Genomic DNA, 27283 nt, shown 5'->3' on the forward strand with positions numbered 1-27283 from the left:
TTAAATAATGCAGTCCTCCGATAAGTCCACATCTGTGTATTCACTTTCAGTGATCAAATCGATGAGGAGGAATGACTTCTGCCCAGGGCTGGACGATATGGCGATTATTTTATGGCATTGTGATGAATTTTGTAATTGTGATTCACATCAGAGGATAATTAGTGCTTCAAGAACACTGGTCAGCTCCAAGTTTCATGACCAACAGTGTAATTAGACTGGTCACTACTCTGGCTCTGTGGCTGTCCTCGGTTTGGTCAACTAATTGTAAATGGATGGGTTCCTTGGTTGGGTTGGTGGATGCCGAAAAGACTAATAATTCCTAGGAGGTTGTATTCCTGCGTCTGCCCTTTTTTTATGACGTATAAGAGGCTCATTTTATCATAACTTTTGAAAAAAACCAATTGTTATTTTAAGACGGGCTTTAAAGCAAAGACTTTAAAAGTAAAAGACTTTCTATAGAAGCTCAGTAAAAAGTGCCATAGTGCCATGGGGCAGAAATCTAGGCCATGCCATAGGGTTCACTTACTTTGTCTTTTAAATTTGACCCTTTTATTTCCTAGAGCTCTAAAAAACTGAAAAACAGTCTTTACCATCAACAGGTATAACAGTTTTGACATGTTACAACAGCAATTTTCACTTTTAAGTAGAAAAAATTAACAAAAAAAAAAAAGCTAGATGATGAATTTCGTTATGTTAAGGACCCGTGTATAGGAAATAAGACGACAGAAACAGAAGGCATTTAAGAATTTTATTTTCATTTAGATGAAGCTCCAGTAGTAGTCACCATCTCACCTTTTTATAAAAGACACTAAAATCTAAAGGTTTTCCCAGAGTAAAAAAGTAGCAAATATTGGAGGCCCGGTCAGGGCTTTAGACAGAAAGCATGGTAAAATGCTGAAATGATGTTCATAGTCATAAATAACAAACCTTACACATGACTATTTACAGTCTGAGATGCACAGATCAACAGAAACAGCGATGCATTTCATTAATATAAATGTATATACTCATATATATATTAATATCTGTCATTTACAAAAAAAAAAAACAAAACAACAAAAAACTAAATCAGACGTTTCACAAAGAGAGAAAAGCTGTCGAGCTTGGCTTTCGGCTTCTTTTAACTCCTTAATGCCACTACTTTCTGGCTGTCCTCTGTTTGGTTAACTAATTGTAAATGGATGGGTTCTTTGGTTGGGTTGGTGGATGCCAAAAAGGCATCTTCACTGGTGATCTCTGGCCTTGGGATTAGGGCTTGTGAATTAGTATAATTCCTAGAAGGAGGTTGTATTCCAGTGTTCTGGATTACACTCCTTTTCTTAGAAGGAGGCAGTATTCCGTTTCTAAAAACCATCCCATCCCTCTGGAAACCTCGTCATCATCCTTAAAACATCATAACCAGGCTCAAGCCCACGCTCCCCAAGCGTTAAAGGAATACCCAGTGTTTTCTTTACCCTCATGTCTGTCTGTTATATCTGTATTGTACAGCTGATATACTGATTATAGGTATTATTGAAAAGAAACAGAAACCACTGACCCATAACACACTGACGCACCGGCCCATTGGCTTCATATTATAAGCATGTTTTGGATACAATGGTTTTCTGATGCTTTACTGAAACAGAGACTGTTTGTGGTAAGCAAGCATATGCTGTGGTTGGTGTGGCGCAACAGGTAACACCACTACCTGCCACTGAGCTACCACACCATGTGGGAGACTGGGGTTCGATTCCAGGGCTGGGTGAGTTACCTTGTAAGTCGCTCTGGATAAGAGCGTCTGCTAAATGCCATAAATGTAAATGTAAACAGACAGAGATGAGGTTAAAAAACCAGTGGAGTATTCGTTTTAAGTCAGCTAAAGACAGTATGGTGGATTACACAGTGAGAGCGAGAGCAGCACAAATGGCTTACACTGAACACAGACTATAGGGTAGGTCCAGGTACAACACCATGTAACTGGGAACATACGCGGGTTAACATTCTTTAGTATGCAAGGGCAAAGGAGTGCTTTTCAGAATGGAGGAGAGATGCCGGCACCAGATCAATGACGAGCCATCTCCCTGCAATCTTGGACGGGTTTAGCGCCTCAGATGGGCCTCCTTCATTGGTCGGTTCATCAGAGGCCCATTCAGAGACCTATCCTCACTGGCCTAGCTGGCAGTCGCCACACTGCTGGATTTTGGGGTAATCACCTTAGCTTTCCCTTTTTTCATCCAGCGTGGAAAAAGACCCTTCAACTCCGTGACCCCACGGCCATGGTCCTGCCAAGTGCAGTGTGCCACCCGGACATGCACACGTACACACACACACCCACCCACACACACACACATGCGTACAAAGGGCTGTCTGATGCACTCAGGCTGGGATGGGAGAGACATGCAAGTGTCTATTAAGGTGTTTTTCTATGTGTAGATTTCACTGTACATGTCTGTACACCTGTTTATTGGGTGCATGTATGTCCGTCTGTTCAACCGAACGCTCACACACACGCACACATTCTTCCTGGGCCTACCTCACCTCTACATCTGGCCCAGAAGAGGCCTTGAACCCATCTCAACCTCAACCTCGGGGACCAGGAGTGTGCGTGTATGTGGGATGTTAGGTAGATCATTGGAAGAAAGGCAACATCAAACCAGCGTCACTCATTCTGTTCACCCACACAAGCACATACTCCACCCTCGCCTCTCACAAGGCCACTCCCTCTCAGTTAACTCTGCTCAGTCCCAGCCGTTATCCTTTATCATATGAGCCAGTTCGATGATAAACTTCCCCTCTTTGTACTTCTGGCTGCTCTCGAAGGCGTGCTCCTGAAGGGAGGTGGACAAGGAGAACAGAATGAAGAATGGGAAAGCAACCATCCAAGTTTAATTGAATAAATTATTAATTTAATACATTATTAATTGAATGCACATTAAGAATGCTTGTGAGTTTTGCAGCCATCAGCTTGTTTCCAACAAACTGACTTAGTAGTGATTAAAATGCTGCCATATCCTGCCTAAGACAAACCATCAGTTGTTGAGTGGCACAATCATCTAAGCATTTGCCTCATCATCATTATCATCATCATCATCATCAATGGCTGGGAATTCAAAGAGCACCAGCCTTGCTGTCTCTAGCTGGGTGGCCCTCAATCTCCTATGTCATGTTAGTGTGACAGTAGAAGTAACAATGGAGAAGTAACAGAACTGATGGCCGAGTCTGCGGTTACTGTTCTCTTCTAAGTATACTGAGCTGTGCAGTGACATTTTGCCATTGGCAGTTGTGGTGCCGGTTCATGTGTCTTGGAGGAAGTGTATGCTAGCCTTCCCCCATCCTAGCTTGGGAACACTATGATCGGGGGACCTAGTTTGTTGTTGGAGTCGGATATGACTAAATTAGGTAAGAAAAATGTGAAGCTCAGAATGAACATGCTTTGTATCACAACTTATCTACGCTGATTCTGTCACACTATGCCCCGAAAAGGTCCCTCAACACCTTGTTTGTCCTGCTCTTTCTGAAACAGATGGGGTGCGGGCAGTGGATGGCTGTCCTCAGATTTCACGACATAGCAGTTCAGTAGGTCAATCTTCCGTTTTGACACCATGGCATCTGAATTTGCCTGCATGGCATATTAATATCTGACCCGCTTATAAATAAGTGGGCCAATGTGGGGTGAGTGTGTGTGTGTGTACACGAGGCGTATTGCTTGCTGTCCTAAGCTTGCTGTGCGCGGGTGCATGTGTTTGCGTCTCTGCATGCTCCCAGAAGGCAACTATCAACTCGGATGTCAGGCTTGAGCGGAAATCCAGAACTGCCGATACGTGGAAATAACAATTGGAATGCGGCGCAGCTGCCGGCCAAAAACGGACGCCATGCAGAGAATGCAAGCCAGGCTTCAAGTGCGTGGACGGCTTTGCATAGCTACGTGTAATAGCAGAGGATTAGCGGTTTCGGAGTCCTTGACCAGCTAACACGTGTCCCTGAGTGTTGTGAATTTGACTAGGTGCCCTTGCAAACCGCTCAACAGGGAAAACAGGAAAAGGGTCAAATGTTTGTGAACCCAAATACATGTGGGTTGTTTAGGGGTGTAAACATGACTGTCTGTCTGTCATTGTTCACTCACGTATTTCCATCCCAGCGTGGTTTTGCAGTTCTCGCAGTAGATGTCTGCTACTGCGTGCAGACCGGTGAGTAGCACTCGCTCTTCTGCTGGACCACAACCCACATTCACTCTGCTCAGCGAGAGAGAAAGAGATACACAGAAAAAGAGAGGTTACACAAGGATATAAACAAGGGCCTAAGCTCTTCATTATATACTCTATACTTACACAGAGTTGAAGAGATAGGCTCTGCCTTGACTTCCTTGAAAGGACTATGGAAAGCCACAAAAAAAAAAATCTGATGAGCTTCACACAACAGATTTTTCTATCCAAACTATCCTTTGACCCAGTGCAGTTTAATGGTGATGTCAAGCTATCTAGCATCTGCTTATGTGACCCCTAACTACCAGCCAAGCTGTCTTGCTTTAGCCATGTCTGCTCATGCCTGCTACAGCTGCTCAGGTCAGGCTCTTGCCTCTGGCTTTAATATATGGAAAACGTTTTTTTTTTTTTTTTTTTTTTTTTTTGAAATTGCATTGTAAGACTTCAAACTGTATTATTATTAATACAAGTCTGTAACTGCTGGCGAGTAAACGTTAAGTTTTCCCTTCATTTTCATGCATACAGACTGGCATTAGCGAAGAATGTGGAAGAAAGAACATGATAGCTAAAGTTCTTGAGACTAATGCTGCTACGCTGGTGCGCTGTAGCCGCAGAGCATTTTTCAACAGTGAAGATGCTTTTGTTCTATTCTCTGCTGAATTACCAAGCTAAGCACCTTGGAGATGAGCTCGTCATGGTTGGCCAGATGTGCGCGGCAGTGGATGCAGCTGTAGGTGCGGTGGCAGCTGGGCAGGTAGGCCTGGAAGGTCTTGGAGCGTGTCATAGTGACCATGGGCGGGGTGTGCGGGCGGTGCAGGAAGGGGCTGCCGGCCCAGGACGGCTCGCAGGGGAAGCACCGCAACACACAGGTGAGGGCCGTGGTGGGGCGCTTAGTGGGGGACACACACCTGTGGAGAACAGAGCATGTACATGTACAAACGGTTTGCCAAAATCCACACAGATTAAATAAAGCTATTAAAGGTGCCCTAGATTGGAAAACTGGAATAGTTCATGCAAGTGAAGCACCATGAAACACTGTTATCTCGTCACTGAAAAGGAAATCCACCATAACCAAAATAGAGCTGTAATGCAGGCCAGTTCTAAACCCATAAAATTGTTACATAACAGTCTAGAGTTATTTTACTTGTGCTCCCAAAATTGACATACACCCAGCCCACTGGCAAAAGCCTTTCAACACCTAAAGCTGGGGTCTGGCTGAGTCTGTGCTGGTTGGCTCAAGTTTTGGCCTCCCAGTCGCAATTTGGGTCAATGTATACATTATATATATTTTTTGACCCGATTCTGAGCGTAATCTAGTAGTGCATACTGGTCAGTAACTCAATCTTAATTGGTCCAATCTATAGACAATGTAAACAGTTTTTGGCTGTTCCTCATTTTAATTTTACGTTCCACCTTAAATGGTGTAGCAGCTACATTCTGGTGCTAGTACATGTCCGATACTGCAGCACCATGACCTTCAACTCCCTCTGCGGTGTGTACAAACCATTCTAACTCAGTCTTCCCACCCACGTCTTTACCCAAAGGCATTGTTCACGTTTCTTTAGAGTTGGGTCCGTGCAAATCTGCATCTCCTAGATAATGCAAGGTTGTGTTCTGTCTGTCCGTAGTCGTTTAGTGTGCTATGGACATTTTTTGTAAAATTCAGCAAAGTGTGAGACACCCAGTCTTCTTTCTTTTTTTGATAATTTGCCTATATGACCTTAAAACTCCAGTGATGCAGTGGAGAATATGGTGTTGTGACACAAGTTATGGGAATATGGATTGCAACGCAAACCAGGCCTTGTGACCACAGCTTTTGTTATTGTGCCAGTGTCAGCAATAGAGGGGGGTCAAAATCTCGAACTGTGACAAAGCGACAGCCAGAGACATGAGCGGTACACTAACACTAGCTGTAACCACCATCCTTGAACTGAGAGCATAGCTCTAACATCTGCTCCCTCAGAAACAAACTGGAGCTCACCGCACGTAAGAAGGAGTAGTGTCAGCTTATTATTTTCTTACTGGTAAGAAAAATAATACCCAAACCCAAAGAAGTGAGTGGGTGCAAGGCTTAAAGCTAACTGGCGACAATCTCTTGAGCTTGCTAACTGTACCCTGCACTGAGAGGTCACAGAGAGTACAGCAACACTGTCTAGCAACACCCAGGAATAGTTATAAAAGATAATGACCATGTTCTTGGTATAGTGTTAAAACGGTACGGTTACAGTAAGTGACTCCTGTGGGCTTTGGCATTCTGTGAACCAGCCAATAAAAGCTTAGCTTATCAGTTTTTTCATGAAAGAACAGTGTTTCAATCTGAGGCAAAATAACAAGGTTTTAAATAGCCTTGAAAAACCTCTTCTGAGTATTTATTGTCCCAACAAAGTCACCTCTTTTCTATTTATACATCAAAGAACACCTTATAAAACTTCTTTGGTACCTTTAAGAATGCTTCTAAGAAAGCTCCTTGAGGAGCTTTTGGAGGTTCTTTGATTTCATGCGGTTTTCTCTTATGGTGCTTTTAAGGAATCTTCAAGAATTTATTTTAAGAAGAAAAGGGTTCCTTGAAGGATTGGCAAAGCACCTGAAGAGGTTCCTCCACCGTTTCAACAAAGAAGAACCTCTAAAAGCTCCTCAAGGAACTTATTATTCAACAGTGCATGACTTATTAGCATCCATAACATGTTAGCTAAATTAGCCTCAATGCTGCAGTACAACTGTAAGGAAGCAAACTTGGGACACAACATGTCTCGTATGATTAACTACATTGCTACCATTGCTTAGTGACCGCCTTGGCAGTAATGACTGCTTTTTGAAAGGTGGATCTGCAGTCAACAGGCCCGAGCATTTGTGGAAGGCTGCTGTGTGGATGCTGCAGTGATCTCTGCAGTAGGAGGGGTGCTCTGAGGCCAGGAATCAACACGGCTGTGTGCTTTGAGTGCAATAGCGGCTCTTGTGTTCTCTGTATTGTTTCACGGCCAAAGGCGTGGGGCCGGGGCATAAAGAGACCACTGACAGAGCTCTGTGTCTTTCTCTCTCCCTCCCTCACACACACATACATACAGGGCTGACTCCCACATACAGTCACACAAACTGACACCGCAAACAAACACACTCGCATACGGACGACCCGCTGTCACCCCGGTACTCCCCATGTCCATGCCCTGAGCTGAGCAACACCAGGGTATTTCAGGACTTGTTCTACAGTTTGCCCACGACGCAATGCTTTAAACAGCTTAGGGTGTATCATTACAGTTTACTGTCAAGCAGAAGATGGAGTGTATGACAGTGAAATGTTAACTGCCTGATGGATGAGCTCTCAGGCAACACAGAAACACACACACACAAACAGCCTCCAAGCGGTCTTTGTTGTAAGACAACACCCCTCCCAGCACCGTATTATAATCACAGAGAAAATTAAGATGGTCTGTACAGGCAAAAAAAAAAAAAATCCATTTCTGAATTGGGGGGGGGGAGGGTTAATAATGTATTCATAATGTTACTGGAGTCCACAAAAACCCAAGCACTGTCCCAAGAGGTCCTCTGTCGACGCAAAGATCTGCCGGTGCAGAACCATGAAATGAGATTAGATGGAAAATGTGGTGAGGGTAATGAGGATGGGCAGACTTACTAATTCCTCTCCAATCAATTTAATCAAATTCCATTTCACTGTCAGTGCTAAAACGACGGGAAAATGGACTGGCATCTCCCGCTGAAATGTGAAATCGAGTTTGAACTGGGTTTGAATAGTAACACTTGTCTGGAAAATAGCATTGTGCACCTCTTGGATCATTTGGGTTATGGAGTTCAGTTGTCTTTATATAGATAACATTTCCAAAAACTACCAAGACCAAGGCCTGATCACTCCTCATTCATACTAGGCAACATACTAGTGCACCTTGAGCCTTAAAAGGAACACCCTTTTAAGAACAAACTATTGACCGGTCTTTGGCTTTCATCATTTCTGTCACGGGTTCTGCAATGACATCTGGATATGGTACAGTTTCCCTGTCCAATTGACGTGAGCCAAAAGCTGACTGCTTGCACCATGTGCAAAGTGGACAGACGGTAAACTCATTTCTAGTACAGTTTCTGAAAGAATCTGATTTGCTAGAAAACAACACCTTGTAGTGCAATCACACTGAAAAAATGGGTTTCTTTGCTTGAATCTGAACCCGATTCTTTTTATTTGTCAGGAGCAATAAAATAAGCCTTGATGTCTATAGGTTGGTTTACTTGTGTCAGTTTTGTGGTAAATGTAGACTGAAGTAAACTGAAAAAAGCTCGCTCTGATGAGGAATTCTCTGTTGCAAATCATCGCAAGAATGTGTTCCTACCACCAGTGAACCGAACCTGAGGTGGACCATGGTTTAGGGGTTTGGTAGACACCTTAGTAGGGGTGGAGTGTTCACACCTTTCAAAACAGGTTGAAGGAAAAGTCTCACTGGTCCAAACGACACAAAGCAGGTATGCAAGTGCCCTTAATCTTGTGGTACCAACCAAACCAACACCCAATTACTATATACCATGCAGACCAATCTAAAAGATACAAGCAGATGGACAAATGCTTTTTGGCTGTTTAAACACTAAACTGAATCCTTATTGGTTTTTCATTGATGGTGCTTCGTGTGGGGTTGAGCAAACAAGCCCGAGAACAAAACAGTGCACTAAGACAATTGGCCTGTTCTTTGACACGAGGGCTTGTCTCTCTTGTGTGCTTCATTCGGCCTGATCAAAAACAACAACACACAACAGGGACGCTTGGCTCTTTTTCCTCTGGTAAGAACACAGCTCTCGACAGAACAGCATCTCCACTGCCCTACGTCAGCGCAGAACATAAAACCTATATCTGTAGCATAAAGAGGGTTTCAGGGTAGGGCTGGGCTGGACTATTTGTCTACATCATTCAAATCAATAACTGTTATATTAGTATTACTTTCAAGTGCAGTCAAGTTGATTCAGACTCTTGCAGCCCTATAGATAGAGCTTCTCCAGAATGGTTTGTCCTCTGTTTCCTGACTGTATCCATCCATCTGTATCAGCTGTTGCTGGGCATCCTCCTTCTCCTTTCTACTGCTTCAGAGTAGTTATGATTGGCTACCACTACTGGGATGTTTGTGTTTTGGTACACGTCCACCACTCATGCCTGGACTCTTCTGCTTATATTATATTTGTATTTGGCATGTCTTGCTGTCCCGATAAATCCACCGCTCCGTAATACTGCTCTCCTTCGCCCCATGCTCACTCTGAAAGATGCTAAAACTCCCGCTACATTGGTATGCCAAACCAAACCATTCACGCAATTCAATACAGTCACAATTCAGCAGCTAGAATTCTCTTAAACTCACCCCACTTCTGTCCCACTAAGTATCCTGTGGCTCACATACAAATCTGCACAGTCAGCACCCCCCCCCATTTAGTTGAAAACCTGCACCTGTACCACCCTGCCCATTTGTCTTCTGCTGCTGAACTTCTGTCTATGCCTAAATTCAGACTGGTCTCTGCTGGGAGCAGATCTTTCAGATCTTTCAACAGTACGTAAGCCCTGTTCACCAAAGAGAACAGTACGTTTCAGCCTGTAACCTAATTAGAATAAAGCATGGAGGAAATGCAAAAGATCAGTTTTCTGAAGTGAAACCCAAGCTACACAACACACTTTCATTTTGGTCCGTTTTAATAGGTGGCAAACTTCACCCATATTTAAAAATAATTCATAAAAAAATGTCAGCTGACCAATCAAAGAACACAGTGAACACCAGGGTGCTTTTTTCGTTGCAGAACGACCTCTGGTGCAGACCTTAGCAAGCGATCTAGGTGTGTGTGTCCAACTCCAGTCTAGGAGGGCATTAATTCAGCACGGTTAGGTGACTTTCCTGTTCAAACACATCTGATTTGAATGACTTAATTACCGGCTGTATTAGAGCAGGTAATTGCAAAACAGTACTGAACTGTGGGCCTCCAGGATTTACTTTTGGTTTAGTTTATTCATTTTTAGTTATCTTTATTAATAATTTTACTTGGGGACAGATTTCCAGTACTCTTTCAACCCCAGTCATATGCATGTAGCATGAGTACATGAGAACTAGTACACAAAAAGCTGACGATTTGTGTACTAGGTAGTGAACCAATAACAGTACGCTGAGCAAACTAGTGGACTCTGTATGATCAGGTAAGTAAATCTAACAGTAGTTAATATTAGCTAGTATTTCGATTAGTCTCAAGACTGGAGGTTTATTAAATGAATTTTCAAATGGCATGTACACAACAATTCAGTTATCACAGAGCTGTCAAACACAAGCTGAAAGGGTACTGTGTGTTATTACTAAAGGAAGCTCTTTGCCATGGTGTTTGGACAAAACGTTCTCTAGGTATCTCTAGATATTTAGCACTGGCTGACATATTTGTACTCTTTTCCTCATGTCGATCAAGGGATCCAAGGGAGCCGATAGGAACTTCCTTCAACCTTTCTGACAATGATTCCCTTTGGGCAAGTCTGGGAGAAGTCTTAGTCCATATTGAGTTTTTAAAACTGCCTATTCGCTTCTCTCTTCTCCGTCCTTCAACCTGTGAGCCAGAAATCGGCATCCTGAACAGTACGTGTCCACTTGACTCATTTTGCCATGACATGATCACTCGGCTCCCCACGTGTGGTAGTGTCTCTGATGTCTCTGTATGCAAATGAAGCAAAAGAACAATCTGGAAGCAAACCAGCTTATTTTTATGACTGTTTATTTTGAATCAATCGTATTCAGATCTAAATCTGGAATCCAGATGTCGCTGTTATTTGCTTTTTCTTCATGTTTGAAAGACAAGACGTTTGTTCGGTGTGTGATGCTCGTATAACACACCGGCCTACTCTTCCCTGCAAAGTGGCAAGTGGACACGTACGTTAAGGACATGCACAATCTTTAAATGGATTTAGAGGAATTAAAGACGGGCGAGGCTCGAGAAACGTGTGCATCTATGAGAAAGACCTTTTTTAATTGTAGCATGTGGCTACGGCCTGTTCTACAGCGTCTCCACTGCTGTGTTTACTAGAGGATTATAGATACTGTGAAAGGTGGAGGAAAGTTAATTCAATGTGTACAGGTGTCGCTGCACATCAGCATAGTGCACCACCACTCCAGAGTCTGCTCCAGCTTCCTGTAGGTTTTGTTCCGATTTGCATTTCTAGTCAGTGTATTAGCTGTTCTTTCAGAACAGTTTCTTGATCTGGAAGACCTCAGCTTGACCTCCACCATTGCTGTCTTCTTATAGCCTTCTCTTGCTTTGTGGACATCAGTTATTCTACTCATTCTAGTGAAGCAAACATTTAGACCGCAACCGCATGTGGCCAGATCCTTTAAGCTTAGACTCAGGAGGAGATGACTGTGACAACTGTGTGAAGGACATGTCACTTGCTAAACATATCTGCCATTGATTCCTCTATTTCCACATCTTATCTTTGCATCTCCTTAGGAAAGGATGGAAGGAAACAAAAAGAGGGTGCACAAATAAAGACTGATGATGTGAGTGAATGGCTAGACTTCTTCTCCTTCCCTATCTAGTCAAGGATAAACTGTCCAAATTTGTATTGTACTGCTAATACTGTAAAACAGAATAAATCATTGTTCCTCTTCCTTTTTTGTACCAATAATGGTCACTTTTGTTTAATCAATCAGGTCCAGTTCAGCCTTGTCATGATTCATCTCCTTATTAGACTAAATAGACAAAGTGAGCAGCAGTTTTGACCTTAAGTCTCCCCTGCATGTCTCCTGCAGCGGTTGAAGCATGGAGGGTGACAGACTTATTATAAGGCCTGTGCACCACAACAGCCTTCCTTATGTAACCGGAGCGGCGCTGCTAATAGCAAAAACAGCAGCAGCAGCGAGAGAGAGAGAGAGAGAGAGAGAGAGAGAGAGAGAGAGAGAGAGAGAGAGAGCAGAGTGCAGATTGTGTGGCTGCCCTCGTGCTTCACCCGTCACGGCCGGGGAAAGTGAAGCAGCCCCTGCAGCTTTCCTGCCTAAAAAAGCTCCACTGTACCCTTTTGAGTTCTGTGACAGTGGCAAGGAGAAGCTGTGTGCAGTGAATGTCTTTTGCTTCCAGGCTCGATCAACGCTGCTGATGTTCTGTCATGAGTCCCGTCCCCTCCCTTAACACACCAGCAGAAAGATCCAGTGTGTCATCTCGGTTTGTGAGTGGACGAGACACAAAAACATACTGATTTCATCTTCTTCTTTCCATCATCTTCAACTGTCTGGACCAGGTCACAGTGTCGGATACAGGATATATACAGATCAATACGGGGTGGTAAAAGCATCACTTCACATTAAAGGTCACTTCAGCGCCGACTGAAGAGCGGTGACCGTGCTGAATGGGATGTTGGAGAGCTCAGTAAATTGAATGTCTCAGAAATAAACAGTCAGCACTCGTTCCAAGCAATTAAGCACTCACAGTATCTGGTTTTCCACTGGATGTGCGATGGCTGCTTTTGTGTTTTTGCGAGTGCCACACATTCAAGTCTTTGTCCCCACGAAGCTGCTGAGAGATCAGCACAGGTTAAGTGATGCTCAGGTTGATCTCCTTAAATGGCAATTCAAGCTGTTTTGGTTTCTGCCTGGTTCAGTCGTTGTAAACAAACGGTGAAGACTACAGTACTGACTACAGCTCTAAACACAGTTGTTGTCAGCCGAGTTAATATCCAGAGCCAAAACTCCAAAAACTCTTTGGAATTTTACAGGTAAAGGTGCACGTATTTGTCCCTGTACAGCGAAATGTGTCCTCCAGATTTAACCCATTTGTGGTAGTGAACACACACACACACACACACACACACACACACACACACACACACACACACTAGTGATCTAGGGGCAGTGAGTACACACACACACACACCCAGAGCGGTAGGCAGCCAACTCCAGCACCCAGGGAGCTGAGAGGGTAAAGGGCCTTGCTCAAGGGCCCAACAGTGGCAGCTTGCTGAGCCCGGGAATCGAACCCACAACCCTGTTATCGATAGCCCGGCGCTCTAACCGCTGAGCCACCACTGCCCTGTTAAAAATGGGAAACAGTGGAAATTATGAAAAATTATTTCTTGGGGGGGCAAGAATGTGCGTTGGCCGAACTTTTAACCACTTGGTGTAACAGTAGCTTTTAGAGGCCTGAAACTTTTCGGATGTCCGATTCCATCCATCCACTGCTGTGAACAAGTCGGCCTGCCGGACCAAAATGTCCCCTGACTAAACCAAACATGGCATTTAGCCACTGTGGGGACATGTAGCTGACTCTTACAGCCTTTTAGCTGCTGAGGTAATGAGCTGAAGCTACCATATTAGTGGCATATTAGGGGCAGTGGTGGCTCAGCGGTTAGAGCGCCGGGATATCGATAACAGGGTTGTGGGTTCGATTCCCGGGCTCGGCAAGCTGCCACTGTTGGGCCCTTGAGCAAGGCCCTTTACCCTCTCTGCTCCCCGGGCGCTGGAGTTGGCTGCCCACCGCTCTGGGTGTGTGTGTGTGTACTCACTGCCCCTAACACGTGTGAGTGTGTGTTCACTACCAGATGGGTTAAATGCGGAGGACACATTTCGCTGTACAGTCCACACTGTACAGTGACGAATACGTGCACCTTTATCCTTTCAGTCATACAGGCATTAACTGAAACTCCCCACAAGGACAGTGATGAATGGATGAATGGATGAATGGATGGATGGACAGGCAGATGGATGTGTGTGGGGCGTCCCTCCCTACTCTAGTGTGCAGTCTGGCTGCTCACCATCAGAGGAGTCCCTGAGCGTGTACTACTCGTTCCCATCCACCGGTCTCGTTTGTCTCCATGCGCGTGCGTGCGTGCGTGCATGCGTGTGTGTGTGTGCGTGCGCGCGCGCGCGTTCTCGTTCTGATGACTGTAAAACTTACGGGTTGTGATCCAGGTCGCTTGGCAGTGGCGGGCTGTATGTGGGACAGCGTTATAGCCAAAACATCGCACAGATGGCACTGCTGCCTCAGCACTACACACACACAGCCTACACAGGCATATATATCAATATATATCAATATATATCAACGCCCCTGTGCTCACAGGACAGGGCTGAAGTTGGCTTCTTCTTGTAGCTTATTTTTGTCGTCGTGCCACCTTAAATAGTGCAGCAGCTCCGCTACTTAAGGTGGACCGGCTTCACTGACTGCAGTGACAGCGGTCCAGGTCTGGAGCAGGCTTCTTTATCCGTGCTGCAGTGGATCTGACTTATTTCTTAATTGATTTATTATTGATTATCAGAAGTTGGTAGCTATAGTAGGGCGAGCTCTGCTCCACAACACCAGTGAAATGACGCAGGTCGAGCTGGAGTCCAGTAAACAAGTGCAGTCAGCCCTCACTCGCCTGCCGCTTGGCCGGGCCGGGTCGTGCTGACCAGCGGCGTCGAGCCCTCAAACCGACCGTTACGACCCTCATTCATCAGCGCTAGCTACGTCTTCAGCCGCAGCACCACTGCGGACTCGGCCATCCCCGAGCTGCCGTTATTTTAGTGAACACACTGTCCAAACCGCTCAAACACCGAGTCAACCACACACACACACACACACACGACCACCAGCAGCACCAGCAGCACCGAAAAGCCGCGCGTGAACAGGCACCTCAGCAGTCTCGGCCCCCAGCTGACCGTTTGAACTGAGCGGTAAAGTCACGCCGGTTTACCTCAGAAAAGTGGGGAACGACCCTGGCTGGGAGGCGCGCTGTGCTTTCCGAGCAGGAAAGCCAGTTTTCTGGGCTGTACAGAGCACCTCTCGTCGCCTTCCTCCCCGATGCTAATTCTCGCTCCTCGGTCGTGGTCGGCTCCCCGTCTCGTCTCGCCTCGTCTTGTGTTTTCGACGCCTGAACTAAGTTTGATGCAGTTGAGCAGAATCACACTGCGCTTCGCCTAACCGACAGCTCTCCCAGCCAATCAGAGGGCAGAACCGGGTAGCAACATTGCCCTGATTGGTCGAAGGGTGGTTCGAACCCTAATGACGATGTGAGCCGTTTACCTGCAGCTTCATGAGCGCTGCTCAACAGACAGCGCCCTGACAGCCACACGTCCAGGGGGACGTCCTGAGATGGGAGGGAATTCCACCTTAATCATTTAATTACGATTATAATAATTATACTAATATTGATTTATTTATATTTATTTAGGAAGTGTGTAACAGTGGGCAGTGGTGGCTCAGGGGTTAGAGAGCCGGGCTATTGATGACAGGGTTGTGGGTTCGATTCCCGGGCTCGGCAAGCTGCCCTTGAACAAGGCCCTTTACCCTCTCTGCTCCCTGGGCACTGGAGTTGGCTGCCCACTGCTCTGGGTGTGTGTGTTTTCACTACCACAGATGGGTTAAATGCGGAGGACAGATTTTGCTGTACAGTGACAAATACATGCACCTTTACCTTAATGCCCAACTCCTAAGTACACTGGCTAAAATATAGCCAATGCATTTAGTATCCAGAACCACCAGTGGACCTACTCCTGTATTCTGGGTTTCACAGATAATGTTGATCATGGTAAAACAGTGGGCTATTGTGTTAGTTAGTTAGTTAGTTAGTTGGATAGATAGTTAATTAATTAATGTGTGTTGGGCAAATGTTTCCGGACCTGTAACAGTAGCTAGCTAGCTTTCCGAGGCCTGGACCTCTTCAGACTAACTTCCAAACCTTTGTAATTAACCTTTGCTGAACTCTTGAAACCCTGGTGAAAACACTGGTCCCTTTGATTCAACCTGAGCTAAAACAGCCAACATGGCAAACGTTTAGAGCTAGATATCTATATAGGTACCAAGACTGATAGCTGCCATCAGATCAGTGCTTTTGTGATTTGTGAGTATACAGGATAAAGCTTAATGCACCTCAAGTTCAAGCACAGCAAAGCGTTAGTACTAGATATTTAGATATGATAGATAAATATATAAAATACACTATTTTACAAACTCGTGGTCTCAATTGTTTAAAAGGAAAGGGTCTACATCATGGAAAACTTGGTTTCCCCCATGATTTTGAAACAAATGTGCACTGTTAAGTCCATGCCCACTACACACGTGGATATTAAGCAGAAAACAGGCACCTATTTAAATACATTGGTCACAAAAAAAAGTTAAATAAATATAATATAATTCACTATTATTATTATTTTATATATATAAATAAAATCTGGACTGCTTTTGACCACAGCACCAATCAGAACAGACATATTTACATAAACCAGCTAGTAGATGTAGTATATTTGTTATTTAAAGTGTTACTTATCCTAATGACTTAAAGTAGTAATTAAAAAACATCATGAAACTAACTGTACCTTTTAAAGTTTTGGCTACTAAGAAGCTGTATCCTGTTCTCAAGCCACACTAAACACTCTACAGAGACTGGGGCTAAACAGAAAGTGTTGTTTTTGTTACGGGAAAAAAGAGAAACCACTCATTAGATCAACAATCTAATCTATGATGGTTTTATTTTACAGATCTGTGCCAGTCAAAGAGGTCCGAGATCAGCTTAATCAGCAAAAACAACCACAGGCACTGAGGGACATGAACATGGAGCGCCCTCCTGTGGTGAGTATTATCCAGGAGTCTTCCTGCTATCCTCTTGGTGGTGCCAAAACTGAAATGACCCACATCATGAAAACTCCATTTTTGATTCACAAAAGTGTCTTAAGAAACAACATCCTCTTAGATGTTATTCTTCAGAGATCTTCAGAAATCCAATTAATAAAATTCATTAAAGTGAATTTACCTTGATTTTTAGAGGAAATGTTGGATGAGCAGGGATCTACTTTTTGGCCACATAGGGCTGGTTTAGCAGATCCAAATTAGGCCTAAGCCCAGGCGGAAAAGTATTTCCAGTGGCAGACACCCGGGAAAACGTCAACATTAAAAGAAAATGAGACACAAATGCTTGAATATCTTCATTTAAAGTATATATTCAAAGACAATGTATTTACAAATCACTGCAGCATTCAAATCCATGTAGCGACTGAACCTCTGAACGTGGAATGAAAGGAACAGTGTTCAAACACATTCAGTCAATGTGCAAATGTGCTGAAAGTAAAAAGTCAACAGTATTATGAACACACGCTCACACATACACACACACAGTCGCTTCAAATGACCACAGTAAATACATACAGTGTAAAGAAGATCGGTTTTAAAATAGACTCTCGCTTTAAAAGCTTTTCAGCAAGCTTCTGCCTCACTTTCCATCCCATTTTCATTTACATGACTAATGCACGCGTTGAGCTGCAGGGCAGAGCGTGTGCTCACGTTTAGAGATCATTAAGAGGCCATAACTCGCTTGGGATCACTTATCACTACAGCTCTCGTCATAACTGCCATCCCGGAATGTCTTCAATCACATTCAGAAATATACTGCCATTAAACACAGTTCATGATTGTGCCAACATGTAGATCACCTGGGCTTCAGGGGTTCTATGTGCTCTACTCTCAAATTACAAAACAACATTTACTATGTAAAAAGAAACAAAAACAAAAAAACAAAAAAAAACAAGCAGGTGGGAAAGAATTATTCCGAAAATGAAAGAACCAGTCAAATCAGCAGAGATCAGCAGTGCTCATTCACTAGAGCTAAATAGGCGTGTTATGATTTGGAATGGTCAATAGGAGACCGTTCTGAAGTATGGACTACAAACTGAATACTAAGGACCAAAAACCCAAGTCCAGAGCTTCCCGATGTGGCTGCACACCCTTAACAAAATGAAGGCACTCCAAATGGTTCTTTGACCAATGCCGCAGTTCGTGGACAACCCTTCAGATACCCATTGCTAACACAGATGTGGAGAGAGAGGAATTACCAAAGGAATAGGACTCTCTGGAGCTGACTAACATAAACCTATTGGCACCACATGTACTGCCAGGCGTGGGCTAAAAAAGGGGTATAAAGCCCCCCAGCATTAAGCTGTGGATGTTGGTGGTGATCATCCAACATCCTGAACTCAGCATTCTAAAGCTCTTCCTGCTCAGTGCAATCAAATCCTCACCGCAATGCTCCGAAGGCTCGTAGATAGTCTTCTTCTACCCTGGACAGTACAGACCACTTATTCAAAGCAGGATGAACTCTTCTTTAATACCCTATATTTTGGAAAAAACAAATCAATGCGCAAATGCATTGAATGGACAAAAGTATTTGGACACCTGTCCTAATTTAAAAGGTTATACACGCTCACACATCTCTATTACACACCAAATAGGAATAGAAAAAAATTGCTTCTTCTGCGGCAGCGCTCAAAGAACCATTGAAGCACCCTTTTTTTTTTTTTTTTTTAAGGAGTGTACTGTACCATCACCTGCCTGCAGAGTTAGTGTTTTGGGCACAGTGCAAGCAAGTGAATCAGCAGTGATGCTCGTAGTGCTAGCGTCCTCGTTACTGGGAAAAGGCAAAAGGGCAATCCTACCCAACCAGAGACAGTTAATTTTGCTCTTTAGGACCCCCAGTCATAAATGGCTATGACATTTATGGGGAATCGAACTGCCGATTTTCTGGTCATCAGGTCAGCATGTCATTTCAAGTACCTTCCTCTGAAACCAAATGGTTACTTATAAAAGCCAAATTTAACAGGTAGAGATTATGTCAGCACTTCAAAACTATGGCTTTGACCGGAAATGGCTACCCATTTACGTGTCCAAATCGTAAAGTGGACGATTCAGACGTGATTTTGAGGGCACTTTAATCTCCCACAACAAACCAATAATTTATAGTAAACACTGTAGCTCAATACATGAGCTGAATGTAGACCAAGACGCATCACGAGTCTTGATACTAAGCTACAAACAGCCGAAAGAGCTGGAGCCGACAACTCCAGTTTGCTCATATAAGCAAGGGACTGTTTTACGAGCCACTGAATGCTGTGGACTGCAGATATTTTCCCATGTAGTTTGTTAATGGGAGGCTTGTGTTTCTAAGCAACATAGCGGTCCAAAATTAACTCACGTGTTTGTTTAGAAGACTGGTACTGATGCGTCATGATGAGGAAGTGTCCGAATGTTTTTAGCGCTACTCAGTCTCGTCCTGTATAGCGCAATACTAATAAGCACAGAGCACTAATGAGACTTAGCACAGATCCGTTTCAGTCAGAACCAATGACTTGTTACATTGAAAGATACTGAATCTATTCCAAATCGGGCACCCATATGTCCAAAAATGAATAGGGCAGAGGGCAGCTGACAACGTCTACAGCAACAGATGGGCTGCAGTCTGTAATCATACACCTATAGCGTGAACCTATACAGACTGTAGGCCATCTGTTGCGGCACAAAATGCCAGCCAGCCACCCATTAACCAGGTAAGGGACTCCTCATAGTGTTCACATGGACGGACTTTGGGAAGCCCTGCTTCGGCTCATGCAGGCAAAGAGGATCTACTACGCCAGTATCCATTACAGCATTCTGTCACAAAAAAAAATATATGTGCACAGCTGGTCATCGAAGTACAGAATATAAATAAATAGTAATGCCCTTCACCGCTCCACTGCCCATAGCAGTGGCTCCAGCTCTCTTTTTTAACGATCTACAGGTAGTTTATTATTACTTTATTATTATTATTATTTTTAATTGTCTGGAAGTTGCAAGAGAAAAACCTATTTATTTCATTCTGGCAATGAAACTCTTTTAAAAGCTCGAGAGATACAGCAGAAGTAAGACAAAAACATTATGTTGCTTGACATAATTTTACAGTACTTAAACACTGTATTGTCAGTGACTGATGTACAGTCGTATGCAAAGGTTTACAACACGACAATCCAATGTCGTGCAGTGTTGAGATTCCTTAAGTTAACATAATTCAGCAAAGCTACAGAGAGCAAACTTAAATATGGCATTTCTCTGCTCATTAAATACAATAATACATGACATTAAATGTGCCTAATAAACAGTAAGGTGTGCTTTCTGTAGAGACTGTGTGCTTATACTCACTTCATTTAACAAAACACCTGATTTGACCAAACGCTTGCATACGACCGTATAAGAGAAATGCTCACCGGTAGAAGCATTCACTTGTAAACGTAAGAGACACACTACTCGGACGCGTTTTGCTCCCAAGTTGCGCACTCTATTACTGGCTGGCTGGCTCCAGGAAACATGTAAAGCAAGAGGCCCGCTGCTGGTAACCTGGCTACCTGTGACCTTAAAAATGTCCAGTCTCGTTAATATCTCAATATAGAAAATAGCTGAAATAATTTGTCACAACGTAGCATTGTTTAATATGCCCCACCCTCTCTAAAGCTTCAATAAAATGATTTCTATGTACTGCATCTTTACACCAACGAGAATACTGCCAAAAAAGAGGATTTCATACGGACGATACAACACTTCCACAAAATGAAAAGGACTGTTAGGTCAGCTCTCAGGCAGTGCTATGAAAGTCAATGATTACTGTTACTACTCAGACAACTACTGAGGGCTTCTAACAGAGTCAATAGTGTTTAAAAAGTGGTCATCGCGCTCATAGCTGCTTCTCTCGTTACCTTACACACGTGAATGCAGATGTGCAAAAACCAACAGAGCGGGGGTACTCTCAACGAGACCACGTAGAAAGGCAGGACAAGAAACAGATCTAATCTCTCTGTTGGCAGGTCACTTGGATTTCGGGGCGCTGCTCTTCTCCAAGAACTCTTTCAGCTTGGTGGGATAGTCCGTCATCACTCCTGTGGCTCCAAGGTCAAAGGCACGTTTAAAGTCCTCTTCATCGTTCAGCACCCATATATAGACCTGTGGTCGGAAAACAGCACAATTCAGCGACGAGCGGCAACACCACAGCCTGCAGTGTCATTGTTGTGATTACTGTGGAGAGCAGGAATGCCCACCTGTATTCCTCTGGCCGTTAGATGGTCGAATAGAGCTTTTCTCATGAGGAGGCTGTGAAGAACAACCAAAATCATGCAGAATTTGTTGCTGTACAGGACAGAAATGCAGGGCGAGTAGCCAAGGTGGCCTATGGTCCAATAACCTGCTGTAACAGGCAGGAATGGTCAATATTTTGGTGTAAATAGGAACAGCAAACGTTATGACTTACGTGTCTGCCAACCAAGTGATGAACCGCTCACCCCGGGTCATACGCCTGGGGTCTCGGAGTCTAAAGAGAGGTATAATCATTAGCAGGAATCCAATAAATCATTCAAAATCCTACATGTGACTGGGAGACAAATACAGTGATGCCCCTTACTGATGGCATTCAGAACTGAGATCCAGATCGGTCATGTGCTGCCAATGGCCAGTGATTTCTAATAAAGCAATTGTCCATAGTCTCACTAAAAGGACCCCTTTCTTCTCCACCACTGATACAGATTGTACTACTGACTTATCATTTTCTAGTGAATGTGAAAGTGAAAGACCTAAATTCTAGTTTTATTGACTGACCATAGGCCAAATGATACATTAGCTGTTCAGGGGATGCATGCATCCGAGGCTGCATTCAAATACAGACTGCGTCACAGCGGTGCGACAAGCTGTCCTATCTCAAAGGCTCCCCAACGGGTGGATCCTTCTCCAGCCGACATATCCAGAGATTAATTGCGTGCCAACTACAGCCGTCAAGGTTGCTAAGGGACAGGAGCGGCCTTTTGTGACGCAAGGGTCAGGGCAGGAATAGCAGTGCTGTGACACAAACAGGAAATCCGGCTACGCTTTCGTTTACCACAGCCTGTGAAGGATGCAGGCACTGCCTTTTAAAAGATTTTTCTAATCCTAATGCAGTTACTTTGTCTTTTAGAACATTAAAAAATAATAGCATAATAATAAAAGCATTGCAAAAGGTCAGCAAATCAGGCCTGAGGCATGTAACCAATTGTAATTGTTTAAGTAACCAATTATTAAAAGCTTCAGAAATTCTCTGACTCTTCAACCCTTGTACCATCACTCAATAACCACCGCCTCCTCTAAGCAACTGTCCCAAGATCTAATGCCCATGAGGCAGGGAAAGGCTCTAAGAAGATAGCTAAGCTTTTTTTTTAGCTTGCGGTCACTACAGTGCAGAACTTTATTAAGAAATGCCAGTTCATGGAAACTGTGGAAATCAAGTGTTTGGCCACAGAGAGAAAAAGAAATGGACCTGCATTTCATGAACCCTTGCCAACTGTACAGCATAGGGGTGGATGCTTTGGAGTTGCGTTGCCGTCAGTGGAATTGTCAATACTGCACAGGTGGAGGGAAGAATGGATTTCACAAAATACCCACAACCTGGATGCCAAATGTCAAACCATCTGTAAAAGGACCTAAACATCATTGAAAATTGGTGGCTAGACCTTAAACAAGAGCTCAGACCCAGAGGCCCTCTTCAAAGACACTGGCCAAATTTTATACTTCAACTACAAGAATTGAACAATAAATTTGGCAAGACTGTATATCCACCATCCCCTGGTATGTACATGGAATTAAACGAAGGGAACTGGTCCGTTTGAGGCGTTTCTCACTTGGTAGTAATGGAAGGCATGGGGATCTCTAAGAACTGCTCCTTAAGGGGTATGAAGGGCAGAAGGCCTGTGTAGAAAAGCCCCACCAAGATCAGCACTCTGGGCAAGCTGAACAGCACAGGGATCTGGGGGTTCTACCAAAGAAAAGGAACAAAAGGTGCACTCTAGTTGATCACAGACAGTTTATAGAAACTGATGGAGGTATGAGCATAGCTATATAAATATCAAATATTAATATCTAGTTTACAAGTGAAGACATTCACTACACTCACCTCTTTGTAACATTTCTGAACGACCTGGTCACTGGAGTTACCCCATACGGTTAGATGTTCGCGGTCATATTTTATGACCAGTTCAGAGACCTTCAGTAAATATAAAACCATAAAAATAAAAAACAAGATGACTGATCCTTTTTTCCTGCTTATCTCATGCAGTCACAGTAACAGCTTGCAATTGTGCGGACAAGGCAAATTAGGGTACTGCCACAAAAGCGTGACGGGGCACAAACCTTCTTGATGAGCGTGTCGTTATTGACTTTGATGTCAATGTTAATGGGGGTGTTTGGGAAAGCCTCGAAGACATCTCGCAGCAGAGGAATGTGCTTGTCATCGCCGCCTTCAACAAAGCACTCTACATAAAAAAATGTAAAAAGGAAGAACGAACACATTTACTTACAGGAGAAGTTCCAAACACTTGAAACACATCATGAAACACCTGGCTGTAGGGTCAGTTAATGGTTCTGACACAAAGTGAAATGATAATGACAGTTCAGTGTTTATCACGCTGGTACAAAAGTATCAGGGACACTCCTGTCTCTCTATCCGTTCATCAGGGTGGCATTTTTTGACCCCAGGACCACTGTTGGGGGGCTATTCTCAACCCAGCAGTGACACTGTAGTGCTTTAAATCCCTAGCAACGCTGCTGTGCTCGATACCCAGCAGCGCAACACATACTAAAATGCCACATCCATGTTGGCAGTACGCTGCACTGAGAATAGTCTACCGTCCAAATGATACCATGTCTTATAGGCTGTGCAGCAACACATGGTCTACAGTCAGTAACTGCACACCTACAAAATTCACAAAATTCAAGTGGTAGGTGTAATATATAAAACAGGCAGAGCATGCAAGTGTTTCATGGTGTTTCCATTATTTTGGACAGCCTATCCTGAGCAGGTCATCCATTCATACTCCTCTGTAAACCAAAGATGGTATTGTGAACATGCTGTTAAACATGCAGTTTAGGGATGATACTACTGGAACTCAACTTACTAGACCCAAACACCAGAATTTCACTGTACAATGTTCTGGAGACGAACTTGAAAACCAGGAGTTCTCATTCTACACTGAGATTCATCCAAGGCCAGGGTAAAACTTTACTCCAAGCGACATCAAATATGTTCTAATTATAATAGATATTCTAATATTATTTAAAAGTGCATACATTTAGACAGTGTGCCTTAAATTGCCATATCAAACATGATTACGCCCAAACAAAGCACTGTCCTAATTTTTTTTTTTTTATTCCCTGAAGGCCACAGAATTGAGATAGTCATCAGTATTCGTGCAAGAACAGCTTACAGTGCCTTCAGCTTATCTGGCCTTGCTCACATTTGGGCCACTCACAACAACACCCAGGTCCAGAACAATAAGGGTACTGTTATATATCTCCCTCAGCTGAGACCTCAGGAAGATTAGAAGCACAGTATATTGGAGCACTCACCCCGCTTGAAAGTCACCCCAAGCTTACACAAGTAAGGTGGGAGATCCTGAAAGAAAACACACACACACACACACACACACACACACACACACAACTTTAGTCAGGAATCCATTTTCACACATTTACACACAGCAACGTAAACAGACTGCAAATGTCAAAGAACCACGCAGCAAGTGTGAATACAGTGCAGATCAAATAGCCCCGGCTCCGCTCCCACTTACAGCATACGCCACATCTGAAATGTTGGCGCCCACGCCAGTCGACCTCTTCAGGTTGGAATCATGCAGCACCACCACCTGCTCGTCCTTGGTCAAGTGACAGTCCAGCTCCAGCATGTCTGTGCCAAGTTGTACAGCACTGTGGGGGGACGAGGAAGGGGGTGTAGGGTGCACAGTTCAACGGTTCATCAGATAAGGGGAGCTACTACAGGCACAGCAGCATTGAAGAAGAGTTAGCTGCATGTACATGCGTTTATGGAATAGGCATGCAAGCAAACTGTGGGGTGTGGTGAAGAAAGCATACTGCCTGAAGGCTGCCATGGTGTTCTCCAGGTTCTCGCCTGCACCTATAACCAAGGATGGCAGGGGGGGGGGGAACACACAAAACATGACTCACCCAAGCTTATCAGAGGTGTATGGGTTCGTTACAGCAACATCCTGTAATACTGCCCTGTCTGTTGCAACTGTTAGGGTGGGTAAAGGGCTTATGACCCCTTGATAAATCCATAAGTTATCACTGAGCACAGGGTCCAACAGGGCAAGGGTCTGACTAGGCTACTCCAGCAGACAGGCTCCAGTCAGTCAACACACGGTGCTGCATCACACAGCTAGCTAGCTAGAAACCCTGCGTACATCCTGAAACATGATTAAACCGCTATAATTAGTTGAATTAATTAGCAATCAGCACTGCTACAGATATTATATGAGAAATAAGCCGCTTGGTCATGGTTTCACTCACCCCCGCGGTGTGAGATGTGTCTGCTGCGGAACGTCTCCCGCTTCCTCCGGTGCAGCAGGGACGGACATTTCAGCAGCAAAGCCGACGTGAGGACATAACCCGTAACCGTGGATAAAACATACACCGCGGCACTCATGCCCACAGATATCGCCATACAACCCTAAACGTTGGCTAGCTGAAATAACACAGTGCGATGTTGGCGAGCTAGCTAGCCAAGCCTTCACCAGCTAACGACATCTAGCTCACTGCACTGCACTGCCGTTAGCCTGCTAGCTATCTAGCTACGGCGAGGCACCGGCCGGCTTTTCACCCCGCTCAGACAGCTTCAGGGCGGGGGTTCAGTAAAACGCAGGATTCGTGGGCAAGTTTCGAAGCCGTGTCTCTCCGCTTCCAGCCTGAATATGCCTTGTCTTCGGTCCGTCGCGGTCATCAATTCCTGATTTTCCCATTCACAGCCAGGAGCTGAGGGTTCTCTGTCAACTAAGCACATCCGCTGGCCGCTCTACGCAGTCAGAGTTGTTTTGTGTCATCGGCGTTCCGATTGGCTGTGCGGCGCTGACAGCTTCGTCGATGATTGGCTGAAACGCTCCACCACGCAGTGACCAATCACAGCAGACGATTCCTTATATATAAACCAGCGCGTTTCGCTTGTCGGCGTTTTGTGTGTGTTGCTGGAGGGAGTGCAGCTCAGATAGAAGGCCCTATTTATTTAGTCATGATTAATTAGTACCTTAATTAGCAGTATGTCACCGCCCTTAGCCCTCTATGACATAGATTTTATATTTAATTGGAGAAAAAGAAAATATTTCACCCAACATCTGAGAGCCTGTTGATATTATTCAATTTATAAAATTGTCTCCCTACCCCTCTACACCAGACAATCCAGTGCAACAGGGCTACTAAAAAGTCACACACGTAATCAAATTTAAAAATAAGTTTATTTAAATTTATGTAAAATATGAATTTCTATTTGAGCAAAGATCAAATATATGCAGGCTCACACACCACAGGTCAAAACACACTGCCCCCTGGTTTCCTCATTCTGATTCTGGTGTCCACATGTCCTCACTGTCTTCCTCACCCAGCCTATTGTCCTCAGTGTTTACGGTTTATTCAATATTAATACACAAAGTGTTTCCATGAGTATACTTTTGCCCCCCACCAACAGCTAACATAGCTTACATGCATGATAAATCTTGAATCTTGGGAAAGAGAGAAAAAAAGAAAACACATTAATAATGTATTAAAAGGGTTGCCAGAATGTATAGAATCTCCTGACTGATTCTCAATGTTTTTTTTAGGTTAAAGATGTACCATGACCTCTTGACCCAGTTTTTGCGAGACTATGGCTCAGCTCTTTTCCACCTACAGAGGATCATATGCCTAGCTGGTAACATGGAAAAAGCTGCATTTACAGTTACATTGTCTGAAGAAATGACCATAACTGCCCTATTATTGTGAGAATTTTACATGCCATCACTCAGTGCCGTTAACACTTTAACATAGTGGTCCCAAGGACCCCATGATTTGCAGGGAAACACCTGATTTGCAGGGCAGGGGTCTCCAGGACCAGAGCACCACTCACAGGAGTGGTTTAACTACACAATGTTGCCTTGAGGCAAGGTTTTAGACAATAAATGCTTCATCCCTGGATGAAATGTCAAACCCACTTCTACTCTACTCTGTCATTTCTATTGTGCAGAGACATGTCTGTGACATTATATAAAAATAATTTACACAAATAATCAATACATAAAAGGGACAGTGTAATAATCAAAATAGATGAGATACTATGCCATAGAGGGCTATGCCATAGAGGGCTAGCAGGGAATTCACAGGGTGTATACAACTAGTGTGTGTTCTGGGGCACAGCCCAAGTTTCTTCTTTTCAAGAGTAGAGAATGTGGCTTAAACCTGTGTAACAGCTTCTCCTCTGTGAGACCATTCATGAAGGCAGATAGGGGACTAACTTTGGCCTGCTCTCCTGCCTGTAGATCACGCTATCC

At 44.1% G+C, this 27283-nt stretch overlaps 2 protein-coding genes across 2 annotated transcripts; both read right to left on the reverse strand.

Annotated features, from left to right (window-relative positions):
• Nucleotides 1–734: 734 nt before the first annotated feature.
• On the reverse strand, nt 735–15097 carry ypel2b (yippee-like 2b). The gene is made up of 5 exons (XM_072692241.1): nt 14857–15097; nt 4858–5089; nt 4308–4351; nt 4103–4211; nt 735–2807 (listed from the first exon to the last, which is right to left on the reverse strand). Exons 2-5 carry the CDS (start codon nt 4972–4974, stop codon nt 2718–2720), a joined length of 360 nt encoding a protein of 119 aa, XP_072548342.1. The 5' UTR covers nt 4975–5089; nt 14857–15097; the 3' UTR covers nt 735–2717.
• Nucleotides 15098–16611: 1514 nt separating this feature from the next.
• gdpd1 (glycerophosphodiester phosphodiesterase domain containing 1) lies at nt 16612–25774 on the reverse strand. The gene is made up of 10 exons (XM_072692240.1): nt 25278–25774; nt 24843–24885; nt 24542–24677; nt 24321–24366; nt 23106–23227; nt 22870–22959; nt 22598–22731; nt 21202–21261; nt 20993–21044; nt 16612–20897 (listed from the first exon to the last, which is right to left on the reverse strand). Exons 1-10 carry the CDS (start codon nt 25429–25431, stop codon nt 20763–20765), a joined length of 972 nt encoding a protein of 323 aa, XP_072548341.1. The 5' UTR covers nt 25432–25774; the 3' UTR covers nt 16612–20762.
• Nucleotides 25775–27283: the final 1509 nt, after the last annotated feature.

The sequence above is a fragment of the Salminus brasiliensis genome, chromosome 11 (assembly GCF_030463535.1).
Source record: "Salminus brasiliensis chromosome 11, fSalBra1.hap2, whole genome shotgun sequence".
NCBI classification, from domain to species: domain Eukaryota; kingdom Metazoa; phylum Chordata; class Actinopteri; order Characiformes; family Bryconidae; genus Salminus; species Salminus brasiliensis.